This window comes from Pezoporus flaviventris, unplaced genomic scaffold (genome assembly GCF_033815535.1).
Source record: "Pezoporus flaviventris isolate CSIRO_AGI_PZ_B2104156 unplaced genomic scaffold, CSIRO_AGI_Pfla_v1 ptg000002l, whole genome shotgun sequence".
Lineage (NCBI taxonomy): Eukaryota > Metazoa > Chordata > Aves > Psittaciformes > Psittacidae > Pezoporus > Pezoporus flaviventris.
This window is the reverse complement of record NW_026892550.1, coordinates 87,252,651-87,280,174: the sequence shown is the minus strand read 5'-3', so window position 1 is coordinate 87,280,174 and position 27,524 is coordinate 87,252,651. Positions and strand designations below refer to the sequence as shown.

At 45.0% G+C, this 27,524-nt stretch overlaps 1 protein-coding gene across 5 annotated transcripts; it reads right to left on the bottom strand.

The window, feature by feature from the left end:
- On the bottom strand, window positions 1–27,258 carry SLC37A3 (solute carrier family 37 member 3). Of its 5 annotated transcripts, none has more exons than XM_061444944.1 (15): window positions 27,148–27,258; window positions 23,479–23,636; window positions 22,436–22,550; window positions 20,233–20,325; window positions 19,681–19,764; window positions 18,313–18,458; window positions 17,233–17,329; window positions 16,062–16,146; window positions 14,738–14,919; window positions 12,138–12,279; window positions 10,770–10,871; window positions 9,544–9,591; window positions 8,419–8,570; window positions 6,484–6,549; window positions 3,208–5,652 (listed from the first exon to the last, which is right to left on the bottom strand). In XM_061444944.1, exons 2-15 carry the CDS (start codon window positions 23,577–23,579, stop codon window positions 5,560–5,562), a joined length of 1,506 nt encoding a protein of 501 aa, XP_061300928.1. In that variant the 5' UTR covers window positions 23,580–23,636; window positions 27,148–27,258; the 3' UTR covers window positions 3,208–5,559. The 5 variants fall into 5 exon arrangements, with proteins under 5 accessions (XP_061300932.1, XP_061300928.1, XP_061300929.1 ...); XM_061444945.1 differs by lacking the exon at window positions 27,148–27,258 and adding an exon at window positions 26,831–27,046; XM_061444946.1 differs by lacking the exon at window positions 27,148–27,258 and adding an exon at window positions 26,111–26,134.
- Window positions 27,259–27,524: the final 266 nt, after the last annotated feature.

The window sequence follows — 27,524 nt, the reverse complement described above, 5'->3', positions numbered from 1 at the left end:
ATGTCCCTTCCAACCCAAACCATTCTATGACTCTCTCAGGCAAACCAGCCCTGCCACTGCCTGAGCACACAGGGCTAAGACAGTGCTTAAAACAGGCCTGGGAGCTCCAGTAGTTCCAAACAGCATTGCAGATGTACACAGAAATGAAGCTAAGCAGCAAAAAGCCACCTCCAGCAGAGACTCTACAACCCCTGCACACGTGCTCACCTGGTGTTTCAGAGGTGTGCACTAATTCAGAAGTCACTTGTGCTGGCACAAGGCCGAGGCATGCCTGCTATTGCAACAGGGCTCCCATTTTGTGCCTCTCCTCACATAACAGCTCCTCTGCATTCAACAGCAGGCAAAGGAGCCGCCTTTTGCCATTTGTCCTACTTGTTGCCATGCCTTGATAAACAGTCCTGGGATGAACCTGCGTCTGACTGGAAGAAATGAAACATTAATATTCCCAGAAGGATGCAAGAGTTACAGCAGAGGGCAAGGATGCTGAGGAAGAGGTGAATGAGTAGCTGAGCCAGTCCAGTGAAACTGCCTCTCGGATACTCCCACGCTTCCGGCTGAATAGCACAGTCAGCTATTACCCAATTGCTTCATCATCCTTGGCACTCACTGCAGGCAAGTGCCAGCTTTTGTCAGCCCAACAATGGTTTTCTCTGCCACACGCTCCAGAGCAGAGGAGTGAGTTTCAAGAAACTGGTCCCAACCTGACAAATGGGAGGAAGAGCGAGGATGTCGGTCTCCAGGTTCTCTGAGCTGGTGTCAGAATCCAGGAGGCCAGAGAAATCAACCCATCCTGAATCCCCAGTACTTCACTTACCACATTACAAGGACAGAAGATTTAAATAGCACGTCTAGGTAATCTCATCCTTATCTGGTATCATTCCGCTGGCACACTCTGGATTACATCGTTACTGATGCGGCCCACGAGGACAAGAGATGGAGGAGGAAGGATTTCTTGTCCTTCACAACTGAGCAGGAACACCAGTGGACAAAGATCTCACCAATTCACCTAATGGTCCATTGACTGCCATCTGCTGCTTTAACAGCTATTCCGAAACAAGATGATAGATTGTCCTCAAATAGTTCACCTGGGCTTTTGTGATCTCAGCAGACGTCTTCCTTCTCCTATCAGTTACCTTAAATCTAACAAGAGGGCCACAAAGCTTGCTACCTGCTCCAGTGCTCGAGGAGTACGTTCTGATTTGCCCACTGCATTTGTTTCCACAGACCCCTGCACACTGTTGCAGAGGTGGTCAAAGGAGACATTCCAGCAGAATCTTCTGGGATCAAGACGTATGCAGACATCATCAAAAACACAGGAGAAACAAAGGGAACATCCACAGCAATCACCTGAATTCTTCTTTGCGTTACCATGCATATTCATCTAAATGACTCTCATTCAGGAAAGGCTTTAATAGAACCAAGATGTCTTCATGGGCCTGTACAAAACACACACACACACACAATCCAGCCACACAAAATGGTCTAAAAGCTTGTATTTACAGCCTTGGAGAACGGTAGGCTGTTTACTAAAGGATTAGATAAGGCTTGACAAAGATGGAGTAAGGTGGGCACGCTGTGCCTTAGAAAACTTTTGCAATACAAGAACCCAAAACATCCCTGTAGGCACTTTCAGTTAGAAAAGAACTTTAAAAAGAAGGGGAGAGCAACTGCAAACAGGTTTGGCAAAGCACACTGGCCACAGATGGAGAGGGGACAAGATTACATGAGGGTGACCAAACAGCGGTGTGTCTGAGGCACCCCTGAACAGATAGTGCTTTTACTGGTGAGATCTGTGGGACTATCTCAAAACAGATACCTTCTCCTTTTGTCTCAGGACAGCACTTGGAACAGCAGCCCAATTCTTCCCCTTTTGAGAGTACTGAGACACTGCCACCAGGCAGACTTCCATACCATTGCATTACAGACATCCGAGAAAACCAGGACACAGTAGCATTGCTCGAAGGGCATCTATTGCAAGGACTTTTCTCAACAGAAAAGCACTGTAGGGCACACCTTTGCTTTCATAACCAATTTGGTCAGGCAGTTTGTCACATCCTGGGCAAGAGGCAAGCACCCAGAGATCTGTTCTTGAACACTTCCTTTGCACTCTGGAGTAATTCCTACACTTCCACCTGCCTGCACTGAGCTCTGGAGGTCGCAGTCACAGCAGTGGTGATGGGGGCTGCTACTATCAGCATTTTCAAACAGGTACTCAAGGAAAGCTCTGCTCCTTAGAGTACTTCCAGAGTAGGCTGGAAAGTTCTTTATAAGTAGAGAGGAAGCAGCAGAAAACATGTAAAAAAAAAAAAAAAATCAGTCATAGAATGGTTTAGATTGGAAGGGACCTTAAAGCTCAGGCAGTTCCAACCCCCCTTGCCATGGACAGGGACACCTTCCACTAGAGCAGGTTGCTCCAAGCCCCTGTGTCCAACCTGGCCTTGAACACCGCCAGGGATGGGGCAGCCACAGCATCTCTGAGCAACCTGTGCCAGGGCCTCACCAACCTCTCAGGGAATAACTTCTAGGTAATGTTTAATCTAAATTTACCCTTTTTCAGTTTAAAACCCTTCCTCCTTGTCCTGTCACTACATGCCCTTGCTTTTCTTGAGAAATAGCATCATAGCACCACTAAACTATTTGGAATTGAGGGACCAGAACATGCAGGCATGGGGCCTTCTCCAGCAACCCGGTATTGTGCTCAACTCCGAATTTACAGCAACCTATAAAACACAAACACAATTACAAAGTTCCCCACTGTGCCCATTTAAACACAGCTAAGCGTAGGTGTGGATTTACATTTAAAGAAACAACCCACAGGAGAGAAGGCACAGCAGGGCCAGCAGCCACATAGCATGTTTCATTCCAAAGGAAGAACACCTGACTGCTACATGCAGATTGACAAATAAATAAACCCAAGTATATGCTCTGCCTTTTCTATTTAAGACTGCTATTATACCATTATGGGCAACTCTGTCAGGGGACTCTTCACAAAGCTTCTTGGGAAGAAAACTAAACCGCCTTGTGCGGGAACACTTTTAGGTTGGGATGAGGGTTTGGTTTCAGCATGAGTCAGGGCTCAGGTCTTCACAGCAGCTGAGCAAGAAGCAGCTGTCAGAGCTAGGCCTATAACGAGGAGGAGGAGAGAAGCACACAAGAAGAAACACATTGAGAAGAGTGGAATAAAGCACACGGGAGAATTAGCCCAGATCAAGTCAGAGTAAGTTTATTCATGTGAGATCAGTTCGGACATGGTCAGATTGAAAACCCTTCACATCCAAGCACCTTGAGGAAATACACAGAACCAATATCCCAGGACAAAAGCAGCAACAATAACAACAAAATCCTGCAGTCACAGGCATGCCTCAGTAATTGAGGGTGGCCTCAAAGCACCACCACGAGCTGCTGGGCAGCCTGTGCTTGCAACACTCACAACACATCTGACACTTCTCAAGAGGGGACAGAACTGTTTACAGGAAACCATTTGTTACAGGGGCCAACCTCTCCTCCCCCAGACCCTGGCAACATCTCTTTCCCACACCACCTTTCATCAGAAGCTTATCTCGTGCCCAGACGGCAGGCAAAGAGCTCATCCAGGTTGGAATTCGAAACCGCGGATTCTCAGACACTGGGGCTGGGGCAAACGGTGCCGCCATCAATTTTAGAACTAAGTTTCAGGGAGTTCTGATTCTATTTGTACAGGGGCTAATGAGTAGCTTGGGATGTGAACACTAACCCCACGGCATAATTCTGAGAACAGGATGATAGATTCTCAGTCTCCTGCTCTAATTATACAGGCAAAAATTGCAATGGGAATGAGAAGAGACAAGAACAGGATTCAGGTCCCTCATCAGCTTAATGGCATTGTTTTCCCAAGCACTGTTTTTTTTGGAAGGCTAGCAAAAAATGCAGGAATCACCTCCACCAAGAACGAGACTCTCAAAATAAAAGTATAAAATGGGGCAACTGAGTTTCATAGTAAGAAAAGCTGTGCACAGAGCCCTCACTGCAGAAGCAGAAGTCACTAAGCAACCGTTCAATACATTAAAACCTTAAGGCACTAATAATGTTCCACTTGTTACAATCAACATGTGATTAAAGATTGACATTCATGACTTTAAAAAACAATAAAATAAAATCACTGTACATTTTGAAAAGGCATCTTTTCCCATTTAAAAAGTTTCAGCTCCAAGAATTTTCCTGCCCCCTGCCCCATCCAGGCATTGTTGACTAGTTACACTGAGTGTTTGATCAGATGTTCTGCTGGGTAACACGTGCCTATTCCAATGAAACATCCCAAGGCAGAAGCAGAAAAGGATCTCTTGAGAGGTTGCTCAATGCTCCCATTAACATCACCAGCAAATGTCAGAGGTGTCCATGGTCACCCTGCTTACTGCAGTACTGCATAATACTCAGATACCACCATACTGACTGCAGTCAGATGGTTTTAGTGCTGACTTGCATCTAACCTTTCTCTTCAAGATACAATTCAAGCTTTAAAACCCTAGGCAGAGGAGCATGGGGGAAAGACAGCAGCACTATTGCTCACTATTACTATTCTCAGTCCCTATCTGGAAGCCCTTGTCTGAGAGCAGCCAGGTCCCTTAAATTCCTTTAATTCCCTTCTGGTTCTCCTTTGCTGCAGATGAGCAATTGCCCAACAAGTATGAAATCAGTGACACCAGCTTCCTTCAGCGGGTCTCATTTTGGTCAGTATTGATCAGAGTTCAAATAACAAAGCAGTAGTGAAAGTATTTGTGTCCCATTACTGATCCCCAAAGCCATTCAAGGATCCTTTAGACACAAAGGATCTATTAAGGCTTTTTGTCAGAGATCATAGTAAAGTATTGCACACTATTTGTCTGCTTAAATAGTTAAAAGCTGAAATCTCATTTCCCAGAGATTAGTAATATCATTACTATTGTTAAAAAATGCTAAAAACCAACATGGAGGTTAACTTTTCCATGTCAATCTACTGGAACATGTGACAGTTAGTAGCTAGGGATAGCAGAGGTCTGTCTGTGCACAGATTTAGCAACAGCACATTTTATACAACTGGACAGTGCCGATTGCAGATCATTATTTTTGACCTTTCTAAAAGCTAAAGCAATCATAAATTTAGACTACCCATGAAATGCACAGTGTGATTTCACCAGCACAACAGAGCATCAAAATTCATTGCAAGACCACCTCTCCACTGTCAGTCTTAAAGAGCTGACCTTTGGTCAGGATGTCCAGAAATAAATAAGGGTATAGCAGTGAGACCACCCAAAAGAAGACCCTGGTGTGACTGCTGACATGGCAGAGTCTGGCAGGCTGGGACAATCCACCAGTCTTGGCAATCCTGGACAATCCACCAGGGCTGCAGCTCCATGTGTGTGGTCTCAGGATGCGTATTTGGTACTCCACTACTGAGCTTGCCAAAGGCAGGACCATCAAGTCTTGCAGGACAGTTCTGAATTAGTCCAAACCTGGAGGATGTAACAAACAAGTCTCCCAGGGTTCTGATTAGTGTTCCAGCTGTCAGGTCCATACAGCAGTCCTTCTGGAGGCGAGCAGATGTCACTCCGCTAGCACTCGCAGGTGCCGTTCATGCAGGAGCAATCTCATCTCCCTCACTATTAATGGTGAAATGAACAGGATTGTTGAACTCGTCTGTAAAAAGAAGTATATCAAGGACAATTAGCACAGAGCAGCCATAGCTGCAGCCATCCTGCCCTCCAATGTGCATTCCAGGCCTCCCCAGAAAGATACAGGCTAAGAGAAGCTACGACAAAGTGGCCCACTGGATGGGAGGACTGAGTTTGCAGGAAAGCTCATATGATTTCAGCTGCCATGATCTTCTTTTCATAAAGAAGATGAGCTCTTCCCTGCCTCAGTGGTCTTCCTCCTGGCCACCTCTGCTGGTTACCAAAGTAGCCTTTACCCTTGTCAGCACAGATGCAAGAATTCCTGGCACTTCCAGCAGGGAAGAAAGGTGAATTGTAGAGCATCCACCACTGTGGCAATGCTGAGGAGATCAGGGCCTGAAGGGTCTTCTCCCCCAGTGACATACCAGAGCAAGGCATTTTCATTTCAGTTTCAAGATCCTCACCACTCCTTCCACTAATCTTCCAGGGCTAACAAGCACCTCAACTTCAGCTTTCTGAAAAAGCTAGGAACTATGTATGAGGGAAATGAAGGAGGCAAGTCCTTCCTTGGAAGGCAGTCAGGTTGTGTTAGCTTTAGGAAATGCAGACAGGTATTTTTAGGCAACTTATTTTTGTGTCTCTGCCACAATCTTGATTCCTGTTGGGCAACATGAACCCAGTTGATTTAGACACCCTGAGGCAAAGGCACACGGTAGACCACTTTGAGAATGGCATCAGTTTGCAGGTGCTGCAGAAACAGACTGAATGCCAAAGTCATGATGTTCAGGTTCTCACACAAACTTTCTGTTGCAAATTGAACTTTGACAAAGAAACGTTAAAAAAGGTGATCTCTTACCATTAGAATAAAGAAATAGAAAACCCACATCCATCCCAGGTTCTCCTGGATCAAAGACACTAAGTACTAAATGGAAAAAGGAAAAAAGAATTATTCAAACTGGGAAGGATGACTTTCAGGCATTGCTCTTTCATTTTCTAGAATTTGTGGGCTGTTAACACTCCACACGGAGCTCATCACAAAACCTTCCGGCTGATCTTTTCCTGTCAGAAGAGATGACTCAAGACAGCAGCCCTTCTTGTACAAAACCCACAGTCAGCAAAGCTTCATCCCGAAGCTATACAGTAACTCATAGCAACATAAAGACAGAACTGAACTACAGTTTCAAAGGGTGACAAATTGACTCCACTGAATACCAGGTTTTTGCACAGAACACTGGGACATAAGTGGATGTAAGTACTCTCAGAACTAAAAGCTCTAGAATGGCTTATAAATTACACAGGACACATTTTCAAGTGCTGTGCAACCACTGCCTAGTTAACCCTTCAATCATAAGGAAGACACTTGAGACTACAGTCTGTTCTGAACTTCATTCTACTTCAGTAGGACTATACAGGCTACAAAAAGAAAATGTATTTCCTATTAGCAGATTTATATTCCGATGCTGTACAAGGGCCACCCTTCTTCACTACTGGGTGTATTAGCACAAAACAGGATCTGAATTTCTAACATGTTCACTGTGGATTTGCTGTTATTCACACACCCCCAGAGTGACATCATGGTTGTCTCTGGGGAAATAAATGCAATGCTATAATGGGAGGAAGGCAGAATTTTTCAGAACTAAAGACCCAATTTTTATGATGACATGAGTTTGAATGGTATGTGTGGGGGAAGACAAACACTGCAGACAATGTAAAAAGAACACTGAGGATAACAGTGCACTTTAAGATGTCCACAAAGCACTGTAATTTTCCACGTTTAATGGAGCTCAGCATCTTTCCTATGAAATAAGACTGAATGACTGCATTTACCAGGCAATCAGTGGCACCTATAAACCCAACTCCCTTTCCAGAAAATAAACTCGTACGCCTCGTCTGCATCCTTGGTATTTTACCAGCACTAGAGGATGCGTGGAATAGAACTGGCTCCAATCTTTCTACAAAATCCTCCCCTCCCCAGAGCACCACTGTGCTCTTCCACATAGTTAACACTTGTGTTTGAGAAGAAGGAATGTCCCCAGTGGGCACACTGTCAGCTTTCTTTTCTGTAACAGTCTAGTCTTCAGACCTCTGGCAGCATACTGTAAGGACTATTGAAGCAAGTGGTGCTGGATTTACAAGGTGTAAAAGACATTCATACATAAAAAAAGGGAACCGCAAATAAGAGCGGACTTTAAATTCTGTCATAAACACTGTAACATTCATAATAGGTATTTGCATTTTACTCGGTTATACAGGTAAACTTTTCTATAACCAAATGTTTTGCTGTTTCCTTTGACAAAAAAAAAAAAAAAAAAAAAAAAAAAAAAAAATCACAGAACCACAGAATGGTTTGGGTTAGAAAGGACCTTAAGATCATATAATTCCAAACCCCCCTGCCATGGGCAAGGACACCTCACACTAGACCATGACATCCAAGGCTCTGTCCAACCTGGCCTGTTTGTTTGAAAATCCCAAACAAACTCCAAAATATTTTATTGTCACTCTTTGTGAAGCTGACCTTTACTTGCTTTTTGGAGTTCAGGATATGGAAGTCTCTAAAATTCATTTGAATTATGAAACTGCCATAACATTAGCACTATAAATACTTAGTTTAGTTCTCAACTAAAAGTGGTTTTCATGCAAGCTTGAAACAGGCATGTTCCCTTGGTTGTTTCTTAAATAATTCTGTTTTTTTAAACCAACCCTGTCTTTCTCTCTCTCCATGCTAACTTCTCCAACTACAACAGACTCTTTGCCTCCTTTCCCAGACTCTATTGTCCTTTGGTAGCCTCACCTGGCCCACTGCAGCACCAATACTGCCTGTTCCATCCACAATTCCTGTGACTGTTGCCAGAGCCTCGCTGCTGCCTTTCACCAGATCCTGGCGCCCCAGGTCAGCAGAAATTGCAGAACTGATCATGTTGGAAGGGCCTCCGATGAAAAATCCTGAAAGTGCCAAGAAAAGAGCCTTGGTACAAAACAAGTGTGCAGGTAAAGTCTCAATAGAACATCTTCAAAGCACAGACTTCCTACCATCCAAAGCTCAGGAAAAGGATTAAGCCTAGGGGCAGTGATTTCAGAGTAACTGTAGGTAGACGTGAACCCTCACAGCTGAAGCATGTGGTCAGAGAACACCTTGCAGACCTGGAGTACACACAGAGGTTGCCAACAAGCACATTTTCATCCAACAGCAAAAACGAGGTTATTAGCTGTGGTACACTCTGCAAGAAGTCAGGACGCACCAAAGCGCATACAGAAAGCTATTTTTTGAACAGCATGCATATAGAAGCCTTCCACATAAAGCAGATTTAGACATGTTTCTGCTCTGGAGTAGTATACCCCCATGCTACAGCCTCAGTTGCCAGGGGTTCATGGAGGAGATGGAAGGCCAAAAAACCCCACAACAGGACAGAGTTCTGAAGGAGGAGTGTTTGAAAAGAAAGGCTCTATTCATGCAGGCTAATCTTGATTCCATAACACAGCACAGCATGCCTGGAAGCACACAAAGCTTGTGACCTCTCACAGTACACAGGGCATTTGGGGTTCTGACACACACCCTCAAATTTGAGCTGCAGCTCAGGACTTTGCCGTACATCAACTTCCTCAGATACCACTCAGATTACTGCTAGGTATTTTGGCATAAATACGTTTCCATCATACTGGGCCAAGGCAGATCCCCTCAATTCCAAGCCATTATTCTATAGTCTACATTCCATACCTCTCTAAGGCAGTTTTCCTACCGCTGTATTTCAGAAGTAACAGAAATTGGACTCCAGATTTTACTCTTTCTGCAAAACCAGCAGAAATGGCAGCACACACAAGTGCATTAACACCACCTAAGGCTGGTGTTACTGGTTTTTCTGCAATGTATATATAAGTTTACTAGCAGTAAATGTAACAGTGGTGTTTGATAAGATACCTGTAATTGCCATGATCACAGCATTGATAGGTTTGCTGTTTGGAGAACCTGCAAGAGAAAGACCAGATGAGTGTAAATAAAAGAAATGAACTTGAGAAAACCACTTATCCGGGATCAGAACGAAGCATGCAAGCATCCAGTTTGAACTGTCTGTTCAGTTAGCTACACAGCGACAATAACCTGTATTTGATTAGAGACTTCTACAGAGATTAGTCTTATTGCAAAGGCATTTAGAGACTAGAGATCTAGAAGTTACCCAACAGCACTTTACAGTAAAAAGTCACCTTTGCCATTAAAATTTTCTGATACCCAATTTGCCTGGCTCTGGGTTCCAGCCTGTATTATGCCTCTTTCTGTGACACAGGGCTTACATTTTACTCTCCCTGAAAGTCCGCTGCTTCTAATATGCTTTTGAAAGTAATGAGTTAGCACGAAGCTCCACCAAACCCAGTCTTTGCTGTTTAATGATTATACCTTGTTGACCTTGTTGAGACTACCCGAGTAAGCTTACGAAAGTCACATTTTAATTTCATGCCCAGCTCTGGCAGTGATTTCTGTCCACAGATCTCAAAATGCTCTATAAAAGTCTGTCTATATCACCACCTCATTTTGGAGGAAGACGCAGAAAAGTGAAATAATATCCCAGTGAGTTAAAGCACTCCGGTACCACAGAACATCATGTCTGAAGACAAAACTGTTACCCTTAAAAGATCATCATAGATGCCCGTCTCCTCCTTCTTAGTTTTCCTTTCAATAACCAATCACCAAAATCTGTATCTATTATAATAAAGGAAGAAACTTCAGTTTAACCACTTACAGAAGTATAACTCGTTAAGAGCTTCTGCCTCTGTCTATGTATCTTCCAGCACAGATCCGTCCCCAGATTCTCTTTCCTCTTACAACAAAGATGCACCTGGGATTTCCTGCTCTGCCAGGTGTGGTGTTGATACAATGACAACACCAAAAAATCTCACTGGCACTGGAGAAGGTCAGTACTGGAACTCACCACTACAGGAAAATCCAACCACTCATCAACGACCAATTCTTTTTGACTGGACATTAACTTTCTGTGCAGTACCACACTTCAGGCAAAAAGGACCAAAAGGCACCATCCCGATCCAGAAGCAGTTTCAAGCCAGAAAACCATTAGAACAGGCTGTGCTCTGGTTTCCTCCAAGACGTACCAAAAGAAACCTCCTTTCACTACACAATAAAAGCATACTCACGGCTGTAACCAAAAAGAGAGCCGACAGCAAAGAGCAGGCTGATTGCTAGCACTGGGGCTCTCTTCTGCAGCACATCAGAAATCAAGCCCTGGACAGTCCCACCTGCAAAAAAAGAAACCTTTGTCAGGCTCAGGATGCTGACACCTTGAACAGAACTCTTTTCATTGAATGCAGTGGCCTCCTGCCTTCTCATCAATACACATTCTCTCTAAAATCCTGAAAACTAAGTCTCCTGCCCTTACTGCCCCAGACACAGAGACAACAGTAAACTTATGTGGCACAGGTAAAGCAGGGAAAACTACTCATACTGCTTTCCCAGGAATTTATTACTTCTTTTTTTCTGGCGCACAACTAGCCAGTGTTCCACTTTTCCTTCCCCTATAGGACCATCACAGCTCTAGCATCACCACAACTCTGGATGTAAGCAAGCTTAACATTGTGGCTGGTTTCTTTACAGAAAGAGCAGGAAAAGGCAACTCTTTTTCACAGGGAAAGCTTTAGCACACAGGTCTCTCATTCCCTGCTGTCTCATCTACTTGGGTAGGGTAGGTTCAACTAATTGCAACAAATGCTAGTAGGAGATTAAAATCACCTTATATATCACTGATACCTCTGTAGGAACTGCTTTGTTGGTAAAAACTAGGAATGCTGAAAAAGCCTAACATCCACAGAGGCAAAACATCCACAGAGGTAAAAAACCTGACCCTGAACAGACCAAAACAAGGATATCTATTCTAGGAAAGCTAACTGGACAAGGTAATAAAGCATGAAACTGAGCACAGGAGAGTGGAAGTCTAAACATATACAATATGTTCTTTATTCTGGTGGAACAGGGTCAGATCTTGCAGCCAGCAGGAACAAGTGCAATTACATTTTATTTCTGAACACAACACAGTTGTGCTGGCTTTGCCAAGATCTGTGTTGAGTTGCTTCTTAAAAATACAGGACAGAAGGGACAATACAGAACCCAGTCAATTCCAAATCTAAACTCTCCCCCAAGGGTACTTGTCAGAAAGTAGCAAGAAGCAGGGATACCATTTTGTACATAGTACTTTTCAAGAGGTCCTAGTGACCAAAGAAAAATGCCTGCTGGGGGTAGTGTCCAAGAATATCATAGTGCCCTTTAAATGATATATAAACTCTTTAGGGGGCTCACGTACTCTGTGTTTTACAGGTGGAAAAAAAAAAGGGCAGGGGAGGAAACCCAAACAAAACAGCCAAGCAGCCACATACATAACTAGACTTTATATATTCAATAAAGAGCTAGATCCCACCGAACATGACTGCTCTGAGCTGCATGCGATGCCTGTCACTTTTCAAACACTAGCAGGGCAACTGCAGGAAGATGCTATTCACTTGCTCACTCACCTATGATTCCTCCCACATCATACCAGATTGAGAGCTGGTCAGCTTCTGCTTCTTTCCATCCAAAATTGTTGCTGAGGTAGAAGGGCAGCCAGAAGAAGAACGAGTAATTCACCAGCTTCAAGCAAGCATAAGCCAAAGAGTACTGGAACAAAGAAAGGGCCAGCAGCAGGCAGTTAGCATTTGGGAAATGCAAAAAGCGTTTCTGCTTCCTCCCATAAAGCTCAGTATCCAGCTAAAGCTTTTAGGGAAAGTGCTTTTGTATTTCCCCTAAGAAGGCAGCATTATGGAAGCTTAACACTGAACATCAAAGGGAACCCAGGAATACATAAAAAAGAAGGCTATTTTCTTTTCACTGAATGCAAGGGGTTAAAATACCTTCAGTGTAATCTTGAGAGGAAGTGACACCCAGCTTCAAAAAATGAAGGAAATTTAATTCACCTTCTGAAGAGAAGGAAGCCAACCATGTGACATGAAATAAACTTCAGATTTAGTCATCTGTGCATCATGCTGAGAAAAGTTATGTGAAGTAGTTCCTCCATGCTATCTTTTGCTGCTCAGAAGGCTCATCTGCTTACAGCACCAGAAGAGAAGGCTTTGTTCATAATCCCCAGGCAGGTATTTCAGGACACAAGATGAAAGGTTTGGCCAAATCTAAGCATATGCTTCCAAACCCAACAGCTGAGACAACCTCCTGCTTTTGGCAGCTGGGCTCAAGTTGTCCTTAGCTAGCAGGAGATCTCCTTCTTTACAGCTTTCACGTGCGTGGCAAAGATTTGCTCTCTGGGATTGCCAGCCCAGCATGCAGAGAGAGGAGGCACACTGTTTCAGTGAGGCCTCCTGATAAACACAGACATGGCAATTCAAGGAACCCATACTTAAAGAGGAAAACAAGAATGAAGGCAGGAAACCCAACCTGTTAAAATCACAGCTTTTGGGGCTGTGTGAAAAAATGTATGTATACACTTTGAATGTCAAAAAGCAGACCTTTTCTATATATTCAACTGCTCAAAACCACACCTTCTGAATTCATATTATTTTAATAAATACACCCTTTTTAGCTTATTAATGATTTTTCACTCTGACAGGACACAAACTAATCCCCACCATACATGTGAAAAGTGCACTGTACTGTACGAGGCAGCATTTATTACAACATGCTTAGAAACTGTCTACCAGACTGTCAGAGAAATTAAACATTTAATTTCTAGAGGCTCAAGGGGCAGCTGTCTGTACTAAAACTCTCCCAGCACATCACTCAGCAGGAGGACAGAGGAACTACAGAAAAAATATGTCAAATAAAGTTTTTGCAGAATCTTGACAAGATTTTGGAAGTGCTCTTGGTATTCGGTCTCTCACCGATCTGACAGTGTCCTGGCTTGGCAGGGCACCGATCTGCCATCAGATAGTACTCACAGATTCAGAGGTGTTCACATTGCTGGGTTAATGCACAGAACACGGCCTCAAAATCCCAAGTACAGAAACAGCAACACCAGTTGTATAATAACCCCTATGTTCTGGCCGATGAAAAAAAGTCACACAGCAGCTGAGGCAGCCTCCACCACCAAGAAATTTTGCCTAAAGGTTCTTTCTACCTCAGCCCATTTTTAGCACCACCAAAACCAAACTATAGTTTACACAGCATTTAGCTGTATTAGGAAAGAGCTCAAGATGGGTATGCTTTCTTTTGCCACCTCTCAACCAAGGTCTTAACAGCAAAAATGTGGTAGTCCAGCACTCTAAACACTGACAATTCACCCATTCCTTCTAGATGTTGTGCTGCCTTAATCACAACTACCAAATGCATTGCTCATTAAGGGTATCTGACAACACTCTCCATTCAGTAGTTCTGCTTCATGATCAAGACAGCTCACACCTTACTACTGAGCCAGCCACCCTGCCCCTTTTCTTGTACTGATTCAGGGGCACACAGCCCACTGACACACAAAGTTAACATTTTTTTTAATGAGACGTTAATTTTTCAGCTGAACCAAATCCATGAATTGGGCAATACTGCTGACGCAGAAGTACAAGCTCTCCACACAACAGGATGAGGATATGTGGAAACTGCATCAGTAGGCTTTGTTTCCAGTTATTTATTAAAAAAAAAAAAACCAAACGCCTACTTTGCCACGTTACATCATGCTGATTAAGGCTTTTCAGGCCAGCTTGCTGCTTTAAGGCAGCAACAAAAAACCCCAACATCAGTGCCACAGAGTTCTGTGTGATGCTCAGCTAGCAGAGAGAATCCCATGCCCCAGGGCAGCATAGCTACCTTAGCAACAGAGCATCCTACATCCACCTTTGCTCATGGCCTCCCTTCTAAATTCAGCAGCAAAAACGGAAGAATCTCTGCCGCCCATTGCTGGCTCGTTACATGCACCAAATGAAGCAGGGGTCTGACAGCAAGAGCAACATGCAACCACATACACCAACAGTATTATAATCCATGCGCACAAGAGTAACAATCCCAACCCAAGATTTTAAGAGCATAAGAAGTCAGGTATCAACAACTGCAACACATGGTCAACATATTAACAATGATGTCAACAAATGCTGACAACGCAAAAAGTCAGATCTCAGTCAAAAATCTCTGTCCTCACCAGTACTACACCCGGAAGGCAGCAAGCCTGGAAAAAGCCAATGGCCTTTGGCTGGTTGTCAGTGTCAGTTGCTTGAATAGAGTAATTCCGATCATCGTCATCAGCATCATCATTGCTCATTAAAGGTCTGTTGGCATCTTCCTCCACACTGCCATCTTCGTCTGCTCCAAGCTCAGGGAGGCCTAAGTTTTACAAGGGATATGCAACAGGAAAAACAAACCACAGCCTGTTCACCTTCTCCCCGCTCTAAAGCTATGCTCGCTTCTTTTAAGCAATTCTCCCTTCTAGCAATTCCCTTGCTCTCCCATACCTCCATCCTCCTTTGGGCTTAGAAACTCTTCTAGATGGTGTTCTGCAGTGTCGCCAGTTTCTACCCTTTGTCTTCTAGTGCTCTTGAAAGTATTCTGTCTGATCCTGGCGTCGGCTTTGTCTGTTCTGAGTGTCTGGCCATTAGTTGGAAGACAACAAATTAGTGCATTTCCCCCCTTATTTAGTGGTTGGGATCCTGGGGCCTGGCTCCTGGGTACCATTTTCCTTGAGCAAAGGGGCTACGCATGCCAGCAACTACTCAGGCAGCTGCTGCCTGTTATCGCCTCCGCTGAATGGAAGTACTAGAACTGCACTGTGCTGTCTGGGCTGCTGAGCACTCTTACGAGCACTCTTTATGGTAGCTTTAGAGCTACCAACTTTATAGCCCTTGCAGGCACCTGGGAAACCTCCTCCACGGCCCTGTCAAAGCCCAAAAGTTCTTTTGTTTTCCTGTTACGCTTCAGTTTGCCTACAGTGCTCTCAGAGAAGGTCCGTATCCAATCTCAGAGCTATCTACCTGGCTGTGGGAGACCTGCAGACCAAAGGTACTTTCCCTTCCCACTGCACAGTTAAGGTGTGCCACAGTTTCCTCCTGCAATAGTCAGCTATCGGTTTGCCTGCTATTTCTTTAAAAAAAGAAAATGATTTTCCAGGTGAAGAAAGCCTGATAATTAGGCACATCCTAACAGGTATGTTAGAGCCAGGCTGTTTTATTTTGCTCTTTAAAATATGCAGACCCTATACACATGATGCACAGTGGCATTTCGTGTGACCTTGGTGAGTAAAGCATTTGCTCCATTAAATACACTAAAGAGCAACACCGTTTTATAAGAGCCCTGAGGATAAGTGCTGTCAGAACAAGCAATAATTTAGTACTCCTAAAGGTTAGACCAGATGATCCTTGAGGTCTCTTCCAACCTGGCATTCTAGAATTCTGTGATTCCAGTACTACATGGAAAGCTGCAGATCTGCTTTCCATGAAGAGACTGTAATGCTACAGCTCTCTTTTACTTACCCACTTCCTTTGGTGATGTCAGCAGCCCAAAGAACACAATGAGTCCTCCAGCAAACTGTACTGAGGCTGTCACCAAGAAAGCATACTGAAGATAAATAAAGAAAAGAGCATTTTTAAAAACACTTTCAGTCACAAAGGCTTGAATGATTATGAGGGTTTCTTTACATTCCAGCCTTGTCAGAGAGTAAATGCAGCTACAACAACCCAGACTACATCCACAAAACTTGGAAACAAGTGGTCTCTGCATCTCCTGAACAGACCTGGTTCTATCTAGGCTGAAAGATCACATTAAAACAGTTGGTTTAATGTACTGAAGTGACAGCAGTGAGGAAGAAGCTCACCCAACAAACCAGCACATTGGAAGGGACTGATCAAAGAAGGGTCAAACACCAAACTTAGACTAGGTGGCTTACAGCTTTGCTCAGTAAGGTCTTGAAATCTTCCAAAGACAGATCCCTCCACGCTCTGGCCCCCACCCCTTGTTCCCATGTTGAATTAACTTCATAGCGAAATAGTTTTCCAAACATCCAGTTGGAATCATCCCTGCTTCACTTTATAACCAATGCTTTTTAGCTCTCTCACTGTGCAACCCAGGAAAGAGTCTGGCTCTGATTTCCCAGCAATCTTCTCACAGGCTTTGGAAGGCTGCTATTTGGTCCCCTAAGCTTCCTCATCTCCAGAGTGACAAGCTCAGCTCTGTTTGCCTGTCCTCACAGGTCACAGGCTTCAAGATGTGCTGGTTCACTTACATTCCCTTCATTCAATTGCCTGCCTGCTGCATTACAGCAATTTACTGCTAGATTCTTCTCAGTTACAGAAGCTATGCCTCCATACCTGTCAGAACCTCACCACTATTCAGTGGCAGTGACATCAGTTAAGTGAGAACCTGTGATGGATGACTCTGAAGAGCACTTCAAGCTACCCAAATTAGAAGAAGGTCTACTATGACAGTAGGGCTTTTCAATAACATCAGTCCCGTTTACAAAGAAATATCAGACTCATTTTTCCCAACCTGGAAGGGAAAGGAATACCCTGCTTGCTACCACAGAATTCAGGATGATGAAACTGGGCACTCTGAGCCTCTTATCTCTCAGAGACAGCATAAGCAACTAGTCTCTCACAACCCAGTCAGACATGCAGTCCCAGCTAGAAGCCAGACAGCAATACCTACCTCATAGCCGTATTTGAGAACACAGGAGGCAAGGAATGCCCCAAGGATATTTCCCACAGATGCACAGGCACTCCAGAGTCCAAACACAAAACCTCTTCTGCAGAGGGGGAAGAAATTTGAAAAGGCAACACAGGGAGAGGTGACATTAGGAGCAAGATGAAGGTAAAACATTTGAATAAACTTTAACTAAAGAATAAAGTTACAGCATTCTCCCAGTCCACTCCAAGAAGACTCAAAGGTCATTTAAAACAAAACACAGAATAACTTGGAGGTTCCAAATAGATAAGGGAGGAATGTCCTATCCTGAAACACTTGCGTTACAGCAGAGATGAGCTGCCAACAACTGAGTTACAAGCTATAGCTACAGCATATCTGCAGTACCCCAAAGCGACACAGTTGAACCTACAAGGAGTCAATTTCAATTCAGTCTCTTCAATAGTACATAAACAGAAAGAGGTTTCCCAGTGTCATGAAAATTCAAATTCAGACACTCTGTAATGATACTTTTGAAGACTGAACTTGTGCCTTTAACACATAACTATGTTCTCCACACCAAGCTGTTCTGGGGCTCCAGGGAAGAGAGATAATAGTCACAAGAAAAGCATAATCTCCAGGGAGAGCTTCTAGCAACCTTCCAGTACCTAAAGAGGACCTACAGAAAATCTGGAGAGAGACTTTGTACAAGGGCATGTAGTAATAGGAGAAGGGGGGAGGGTTCTGAACTGAAAGAGGGGAGATTTAGATTAGATATTAGAAGAAATTCTCCCCTGTGAGGGTGGTGGGACACTGGCACAGGTTGCCCAGAGAAGCTGTGGCTGCCCCATCCCCAGCATTTTTCAAGGCCAGGTTGGACAGGGCTTTGAGCAACCTGGTCTAGTGGAAGGTGTCCCTGTCTGTGGTGTGTGGGGGGGTGGAACTGGATGATCTTTGAGGTCCCTTCCAACCCAAACCATTCAATGATGATGATTCATCCCACATAATTCTAATTCTGACCTAACAGTTGGCCTTTTTGGTTTGAGTCAGCTCTATCTACTACTCAGTGGGTCAGACAAGTGAGTCACTGAAGAAAACTCCACTTACCCAGCTTTTCCAAACCAATTGCCCATGACAGCAACCACGCAGGGCCAACCAGTGGACTGCAGTAAGCCATTCACAACCCAGAGACAGCAGTAGAACCACTTGTTGTAGAAATGCAACCATTCTGTAAGTGTGCCGAAGAAGAACACCTAGAGAGGAGGGGGAAAAAAAACAAAACCAAACCAACTTAAAAACCAACAGGGAAGACCCCGAGGCTACTGCTGAAAGCCAGGCAGGAGCGGGGTCCTAAAAAAAGAAGTAACATTTCAAGGAGAAGGTGCCCCGAAGTGGCCAGGCCAGCCCAGAGGGAGCCTGGCATTGTGTAAGAAACGGCTCAGGGGTAACAGCACCCTCTGGTGACCCAGCACAGCACTCACTCCAGAGCCGGAACACCTCCAGAGACAAATGTGCTGTCACGGCACTTCCACTCCAGAAGCCTTTTATCTTTGTAAACAGCACAGTTTTAACAGGAGTGGTGAAGAAAGAGACAAATACTTCCAGTAACAACACTAAAAATAGAGTAGCCTCTTGATCTGATCTGCTATTGTACTGACATCCAACTTCACAAGCCTCCATGCAAACACAAAACCCTCAGTGGCCATTTATCTTAGCAAAATTTGACAGAAATACTACAGCTAGGTCTCAAATAACTAAGAGCCCTAACCTAAACTAGCCAAAATAAACACACTTTGTGGCACACTGCACTTGATGCATGTTTGTGGTCATGTGTTTGCAGAACACAATAAGCCATAGTGGGGTTTGTAGCCGTTGGGTAAATCAAAAGCACTCCAACGTCTTACCACTACTTTAATAACCAGAAAACCACAATGAGATAAAACTGCTTCACACTTATCTGCAGTGGCTTGGACCTCAAGAAACCTCTTGTTTTAAGTGGACATTCTTTTTTGACACATGCCCTCCCAGCAATTACAAAATAAGTAAATGAATGCTTACTATTGTTAGTATGTCCCTTAAGAAAGACAGCAAAGATTGTGTTTGGAAGCAAAAACCTTGATGACAATATATGTGGGCTGGGAGAACAATTATAATACAAAACAGTCCCAACACACCATTCTTGTGCAAAAGCTGTTAATCAAGTCTCTAGACAGTGTCTCAAGCTTTGGAATTTCCTTCTGACACAGTATCCATAAACAGATATTCCAGGAAGAGGTGAGTCATGTAGTGTAGCTCTGTGCTTTAGACAATTCAGTAAGCGCCTCCAGGACAAAGGTTTACATACAGACTTTGAAACCACTGAGGTACAGTTACAGCTTAGGCAGACCTGCACAGAAACAGAGCCTCTTCTCCCCTGAAGTAAAATCCTATCCAGAAACCCTAGTTTCAAAATCACACTAGTATGTTTCGACTTACCACAAGAGCAGAAGAACACATGCCAAAAGACAAAACCCAGCGTAAGTTCAGGCGATCACCAACTATACCACTGACAAAGAGACCCTACGAAAAAATACAGCATTAAATAAAGGCACAAGATTTGTATCTGTTATCTGCAAGAGTTAAAATGGTGTAGAAGGGTCAAGCTGATCCAAACGTTGTTGTTATACCAACTTAGTTTGATTCTAACCACTTCTGCCACCCTGGAAATCTTGCTCATAGCTGTTCATTAAATTTCTTATTTTTAAAAAATTCAGCTGAGAACTCTTGGAGAGACAGAACCCTCCCATCCACCGGTGACAGGGTGGTGAGAAGTTCTGAAGCGACAGTATTTCTCTTGCATTTGTTAACAATCATCTTCACACAGGTGACAGGCACAGGCAGAACTAACAAGCTCTGAACTAAGCTTTTTAACTGTATTAGTGCTGGCAAGTCCAGGAAGATGATCCTGTTCATCCCCTCCAAATCTGGGTGCAATCATCCCCGTAAGATTCAACCAAAGCTTAGCAGTTTTGGGTTACTTTTACTCACCACAGCATAGGAAAACAAAAAGATAGTGTCCAACGTCCCCAAGAAGAGAGTTGCTTCTTCTGCATTTGGAAATAAATGGCTGCTGTTCCAGAGCTACAGAGAGAAAATTTTAACAGGTAAACGCTGAGAGGCATAGCTCATTTTACTCTTTCAACAGAAACCCCAACTCCACACCAGCACAGCATCTGGCCCCAGCAGCCTCCCATTCTTTCAACACTTTAATTATCAAATGAAGAACAATTATGTCATTATCTACTGAAAAAAACGTCAACTGTCACTTCATTTCGCTCCTAAAAGGAAAACTAGCCAACCAGAATCAAGAAATGCTTGTTCCACCTGGATCAAGACAAATGGCTGGCAAAACAAACCTTACTTCTATCAAGCATGCAACTGTTAGACAGCTTCTTACACAGAAACACTGATGAGCATCTTCATGAATAATACAATAAAGGCATATTGTGTTTTCTGTGAAGTGTCTCTTCTGTGCTTATCTTGCTGTCTTCGCTAAATGAATAATTCCCTTAAAGTACTTGTGGTCCCAACCATAATAAGAAATGACAGGCCATGAACAGAAAAGAAAGAACACAAAAGGAACAAGTGGAAGAAAAAGACTGGATGGAAACTCTTTACAATGAACTACAGTCAGTAGTTTAGAGGGGCTTTTGGGGCTCACCCTGAGTTTCATTTTACTTTCAATATGATGAGGAAAGAAAGGGAAAAAGACTCAGTTGTCCCCAAACTAAGATTAGCAACATCAGCTGAAAATAGCAAGCTTTGAGGTTGATATGAATCTATCAGGACAAGGTTTTCCTTCCCCAATACCACACCCCCATTAGAAAATAAACAAACCCTTAAAGGCTGAAAAGCACTAGTTGTCCTTCTAACAAAATCATACTATGGCTTGCTCACAAAACTATTGCAAAACATTCTGTTATACTTAAAAAATATTTTTAACTATAAAGAACAACTGTAGTTTAAAAGATATGCCAAAGTTCAAAACTGATAGCATGCAACTTCTCTCTTCATATCCTTAATCTGATTTATCCATTCCCTAAAACACACTTTACTGTGAATTGATATAATCTAAATTCATACCAAAAGGACCACTTTGATCATTTTTCTTGATCAGATACATGCACCTCAACAGCCAGAAAACACTAAATTATCTATATTAGAAAAAAAACCTTCCAAAATGTACTAATAGTTTGAATGTGAGTTAAGGAACTAAATATAAACACCTTGTAGCTCACTTTTTGCATCCCCGAGATGATCATTCCTTTTTGCCATACTAGAGAATCCCAAACACAATGCAGATCCAATTTACTGTTTTCACTTCCCACAGAAAGCGAGCATTTCCCATCCCTCAGTCAAACATTCAAATAACCAATGATTTCTAACGCAGACAACACCCAGGCAGCTGACCTGGAACTCCCTGCTCTAACAGAGCTGTGACCAAGCTGTTAATGTAAGAGTTCTTCCACTCCCCAAAAGCACTGGGACAAGCCACTGCTAAAAACAAGCATGTCCCTAAAAGGACTGTGGGCAGGAGCCAGGCAGTAATTCTTGCGTTCCCATTGTGAGATACAAGCAGTATACAACTTCCTCTCCTGTGAGCAAACGGTGCCAAAACTCCCACTACTTCCACTGAAGCCAAGATTTTCCAGACAAGGCATGCTGGGTGTTCAGCATTTTGGAAATCAGAACTTTTAGATGCATTCTGCAGTATCAATTTAGGATAAGCAGCTAGCACTTTCAGACAGTTTTCTTCTCTCCTACTCTGGCTATCCTTTTAACATGGTGGCAGCAGCAGCATCACCAAAGAGAAAGGCACAGCCAGGGTTTTACAGCGATCTCTGTAAGCTCATTAACTGCTCATTTATTGCCTCCAACACTTCAGAGGCAGGGTCCCTCGCTCCCTCTCCTCTCCTTTCTCCATGCTGATGGCTACTGTAGAGCCTCTGCTGGGGTCCCCATTTCCATTGGAACACAAACTTCTCAAGAAGTTTCTCTCTGGAGACCACTAGGAAAGATTTTACCATCACCTGATGATCCAGAAAACTACAGATCAGACACCTGAAATTCCTGCTCACATTCCAAGCAGTGTCCCTGATGGATGCTTAAAGGGGCCTCCTCAGCACCACAAGCTCAGCATACTGGAAGTTACCCACCTTTCTTCGTACTTGCCTATCGCTTGTGTTCTCACCTCATATGGCTGGAGCTCAGGGGCTGTGGTGTTCAGGCAGGAGGGAGTCCACTGGCTGGAAATGCTGACTTTGACATTACTGAATGTCTTTCTGGAAGCATGGAGCAAGGAGTAGCTGCCAGAAAACACACAAGTACAGGTTGGCTAAATGATCTCTTGAGGTCAAGTGGGAAAGGACAGAACTCAAAATACAGATACATGCTGTCTAAGCAGACAGCATAGCAGAGGACTGTCAATTTTGGAGATATAGTCAGCAGCAGGAACCCTCAAATTATGGGCAGGCACACTGATTTTTCTGGGGAGTTGTGAAATAGGGTCATGGCCAGAAAGGATCTCCTCTTTTATTTTCAAAAAAGGAGGTGACTGGGCAACAAAAGAAGTTATGCTCATCTGGCTAACCACCATTACAAGTTCTCTTCCAGAGACCAATTAGGTACCACTGGCAGTATTGTTGTGAAGATCAAAGGATATCAGCAAGGCAACATTTGTAAGGAGAGGCAGTATAGTATCCCAGCTGTTGTCAGCTGGTGTAACAGACAAGCTTTCAACAAACAAATCTAGCAAACCTTCAGGTATGAAGCAGTGACTTCTCTGCTCTAGAGTCTGTCCACCCTCTGCAAATAGTACTTTCAGGAGAGAAGAGGACCCCAGAAGCAATTACAGCATATTCCATCAGTCAGAACAGGTATTAAACGTGTTCTGAGCATCAGCATTTGCTTCCTTCCTTGTTTCAGCTAGCTCCTCCTCACACCCACCTGCATTCACCCTTCTGCAACAGAGTGCTACTGGCTCGGCACAATCAACCTCACCTTTGGTGCAAGCCCTGTTTGTGGCTGGATTCCCCAGGGGCATAGCACACTTCACAACTACATGACAACCAGACCAGTTGGTACTACTGTCTTTTAAGCTTGTTTTCAAGGCTCACAGCCAAAGGTTGAGACTATTTTCCCATCTTCATTCTCCACCTTCAGACATGCCCTGACCTCCCCTCCCAAAATTCAGTGAGATGAACACTTCTCTGAGCAGAAATACGCAGAACCTACCTGAAGAAGGTCAGCAGGAACACAACAATATGATGGTGGGTGCAGTGGGACACAAGGCCTCTGTCTGCAGGCTGCCTCCGTAAGCTTCCAGGCAAAGCCATGCTCCTGGCAGCCCCGGCCACAAAGGCTGGATGATGCTTAGGTCATTTTTATTCTCACTTAAGCAGAAGAAGATGGGAAAGGAAGAGAAAAGAAAACATATTTGAATTAACACTCATGTATAAAAATACATCCGTGCTCCCGAAGGAGCTGGGATTCAGCAGGAACACTCTATGCCATTCCTTCCCGATTTGTTTCGCATCACTACTCATCTCATCACCTACACATTCCTTGACACATTCTATGCCCCGAAATGTGTTTTTATTCCCACTCTCGCAGTACCCTCATGGCTATCCTTCAATCCATTTCCTTGGGGGATGCCTCTTCAGTGTCCATCACCAAGGAGCTCCCCCAAGATCTATCCATTTCTAGTGCTCTCATGTTAAAGACCATTCCACACCATTTACATCTGCAGTACACTGTGGAGTAGTCTTAAATAAGGTAACCTCCCATTGCTGCCTGGCTGGCTATGGCCTGGTGATGAAGTCAAGAGAAGAGCATTTGGTTACTGGTAGAGAATAGTTTTGGATCTAACTGCCTCTTTAAGATGTCATTGAAAGAATATACTCAAGAGTGGACTTGCACAGCGGAAGAAAGGAAGGCAACTGTGAGGACTGTGCTGAAATCCAACAGCTAGTCTCCCTGCCTGCTCATTCTCAAGCCCTACATTAAAGCTCCATCTGTCACTAATTCAGTAAGTTCAGCATGTGGCAAGTCATACTACCTGTAGGGCATGGGTGACATCTGCCCAAGCTGCTATACATCAGAAATTATCGGTACTGAGGAAAAGTTATGATACAGGCACAGAGCTTCTTAGTGCTGGCTCACCCCACACTACTGCACTCCCTCAGCTGTGCTGGCATGGCTGAGGGATCATTTCATGCCTCCCTTTTGTTTTCTTGGCAGGGATCTTTTCAGCCAGATTTCTCTGCCACGGCTCACAAAGCAACTACAAAAACACTTGTGTCCGTGCAACAGAGAACAGTGCAGAGAAAGATATGCTCTATAATAGCATCACTGCTGAAGGCAGAACCCAATTTTGTTAATGCAACCTGGCTTAAAACAGTTCCACAAGTCAGCTGGTGGGAACTGCATTTTCAGAAGACATTCAGACACCTCACACATTCTGAATGCTGAGAACTAAAACGATGCACCACCTGTGTTCCCCCAAAGAATTAGAGCTGAAATAAGATGGAACATAATGCCTTTGTGTTCTTTTGTATCCACAGGAACTGCTTGTAATGATTGGTGAATCTGCACAAGACTTTTGGAGTTCAGCTTCAAAACCTCACTTGCAGAAATTCAAAGTCATTGCCCAGGCTTTCTCTTATCCAAATTTCTGCTGCTGAAAACCCTGCATGTCACAGGGACTTTCTGCTCTTCCTTCTTATAACTCCTAAAGGTTTCATCAAGACAGCTTCCACTGCAAGAAGTCTTCCTTTTCTGTTCCATCAATGACGATGCATGTGTGACCGACAGACATATACCAAGTACGACTGGATATATTAACCACCACTGGAGAAGCTGTGGCTGCCCCACCCCTGGAAGTGTTGAAGGTCAGACTGGATGAGGCTTTGAGCAACCTGGTTTAGTGGAAGTGTCCCTGCCCATGGCAGGTGGTTGGAACTGGATGATCTTTGAGGTCCTTCCAAACAATTCTATGATTCTATGATCCAACCTCCAAAACAGAGTATGGCATGGAAATCCTCCGAGTAATATGGATTCAGCCATTACACCTTTGAGACACTGGAGTCCCATTTATCCCATGCTAGACTTGAACACGTTATTCTCACGCAGGACAAATGCAGCAAGTCTGTACAAGATCTGAGACCACCTGCATCCACACAGCCCGAGTGCATTTCAGCCACGCTCTCATCGCTCCAGCGAGCACAGACCACCTAGGTGTGCCAGCACCAAAGGACATGCTTCTAGACTGCATGGGTTCACAGAGAGCGAAAGAAAAAGCACCTACATCTGGAACCATGAGAAGCCAAGGCTGGCCCTGGAAAAGGCAACTTTGTATGTAGCCTGGAAACTACCTCCATCTAAGGTCCCAGACCATTTCTCAACACCAGTGAATGAAAACTCAGCACCCCCAGAAGTATCACATGGCAGCAATAAAACTGCCTGGGGCGATTGCCCACACAAGCAGCATGAAGAAGAGAGAGGAACCCCAGGCACTCCAACTGCCCAGCATCACAGTCCTTGCAGGCCTGTGGACCACAGTTTCACCAGACACAAGAGCTCATTCTCTTTCCTTGGCTCTCACTCGGCTCCCACTAGGCAACAGCCAGTAACACAGCTCTTCTGAGGAAAGCAGAACACAGCCAGTTGTGCAACGCTGCAGGAAAAGTTCCTTCCGTGGGTAACCAGGCCACAGCCTGGAGCACAAGATTTACCACCTGCTTTATGTCAACATATGCAAACATAGATCTTATTTGTCCAAGATACCGAGTCTCTTTAAAGCTAAGACCCAAGTTTGACCTTAAAGTCACCCTTTTTTTTCTTTAATAGCATTTACTATTGAAATTACCCGCTCCTCAGAGCTTTTCAATCTCAGCTTGCTTTCTAGACGACCTTCAGGAACAGGATGACACTTCCCACTTATGGTCAGTGTAAAGATAACTACAAAAGATTTCTTTTTTCTTTCTTCATTTTGCCCTTTTCACATTCAAAACTGGCACTCTCCCTAGGCTAGAGCAGCGTGCAACTAGGGGTTTATCCTTACAAATGAGCCTTCTAATTACACTGAGAATACCACATTAAATTTGTAGTGGAGGAGAAGGAACGAAAACCAGGAGGAAGGATAAACCACAGAACTCAAGGCAGAGCACCACAAGCCTCTAAAAAAGGAAGAGAACTGCTTTCCAGGCAGTTCTAGACAGCTCATCTGCTTGCTTAGCACTATCTACCTCCAGCTGATACTTTGTATAAGCTTTGTTAAGCTTTCCAAATTCTTCCTTATCCCTTCACTTCAGCTCAAAATAAGACACCTTAAGTTCAAAACAAACCTCCTTAATACCACTCTGCCGTCCTCCAGAGCCGCCAGGGAAGCCCAGAATTCGCATTCCTAGGGTTCCCCTAGGAAATCACCCCGAAGCCCCAGCTGTATGCCGCTTGGGAGGACATGGGGCTGCTCCAAGCACCGAGTCGATCCGAGCACTACGCTACGGGTAGCTCCAGCGGAAGAGACGCGGGACAAGCGGCGCAGCCCCGGGCGCAGGCCGCGCTCCCGCCGGCGGCCACGGCTCACCTGAGGCCGGCTGCGGGGCGGGGCGCGGCCGGGCCGGTTCCCCCGCTGAAGCACCGAGGCAGACGATGAGAACACGGGTTCTTCCCCTCAGCGAAACCCCGCGGGTGGCCCGGCGGCCACGTCCTCAGCGGGGCGGGGTGGGGAGGGGAGCCCCGCTGAGCCGGCAGCAGCAGGGCACGCCGCGGCTCCACCGAGACCGCCAGCCCACCACAGCCATCCGCCAGCCCTGCAGCGCAGAGCAGCGTAGCGTAGCGCACCCCTCCTGCCCCGGGACAGCAGCACGCATACCCCACACACCCCCCCCCTTCGCCGCTTACCGAGCCCAGCGACCGGCACAGCCCGCAGGAAGTCGTAGGAGGGAGGCGGCTCTTCCGGCAGGCGGGCCCAGGGGCATGGCGGGAGCTGTAGTGCGGCCCCTCGCCGCTGCCGCCCCCCCGGGCACTGCGGCTGTGACCCGGGCGAGCCGGGCCCCTCGCCTGCTGCCGCGCCTGGCAGCGCGCGGAGCGAGCGACGGCCGCACCGGTGCCCGGCGGAGCCTGCGGGGCAGGGCGGGCGGAGGAAGGCGAAAACTACATCTCCCGCCGGCCCCGAGAGGGCCGGGGCGGTGCAAAGCGGGCGGTACCTGTCCTGGCAGGGCAGCGCCAGCAGGTGAGCGGGCAGCGGCCGGGACAGGGCTCCTTCTGCGGCCCTCGGA

Excerpts from the sequence above, each read along its gene's own strand:
- SLC37A3 (XM_061444944.1), bottom strand. The coding sequence starts at position 23,579 with ATGGCTTTGCCTGGAAGCTTACGGAGGCAGCCTGCAGACAGAGGCCTT. Across the intron at positions 10,872-12,137 it reads TGATGTGGGAGGAATCATAG|GTGGGACTGTCCAGGGCTTG; the intron begins GTGAGTGAGCAA and ends CTTTTTTTGCAG. Across the intron at positions 6,550-8,418 it reads TTGGTGCTGCAGTGGGCCAG|TACTTAGTGTCTTTGATCCA; the intron begins GTGAGGCTACCA and ends TTTTCCATTTAG.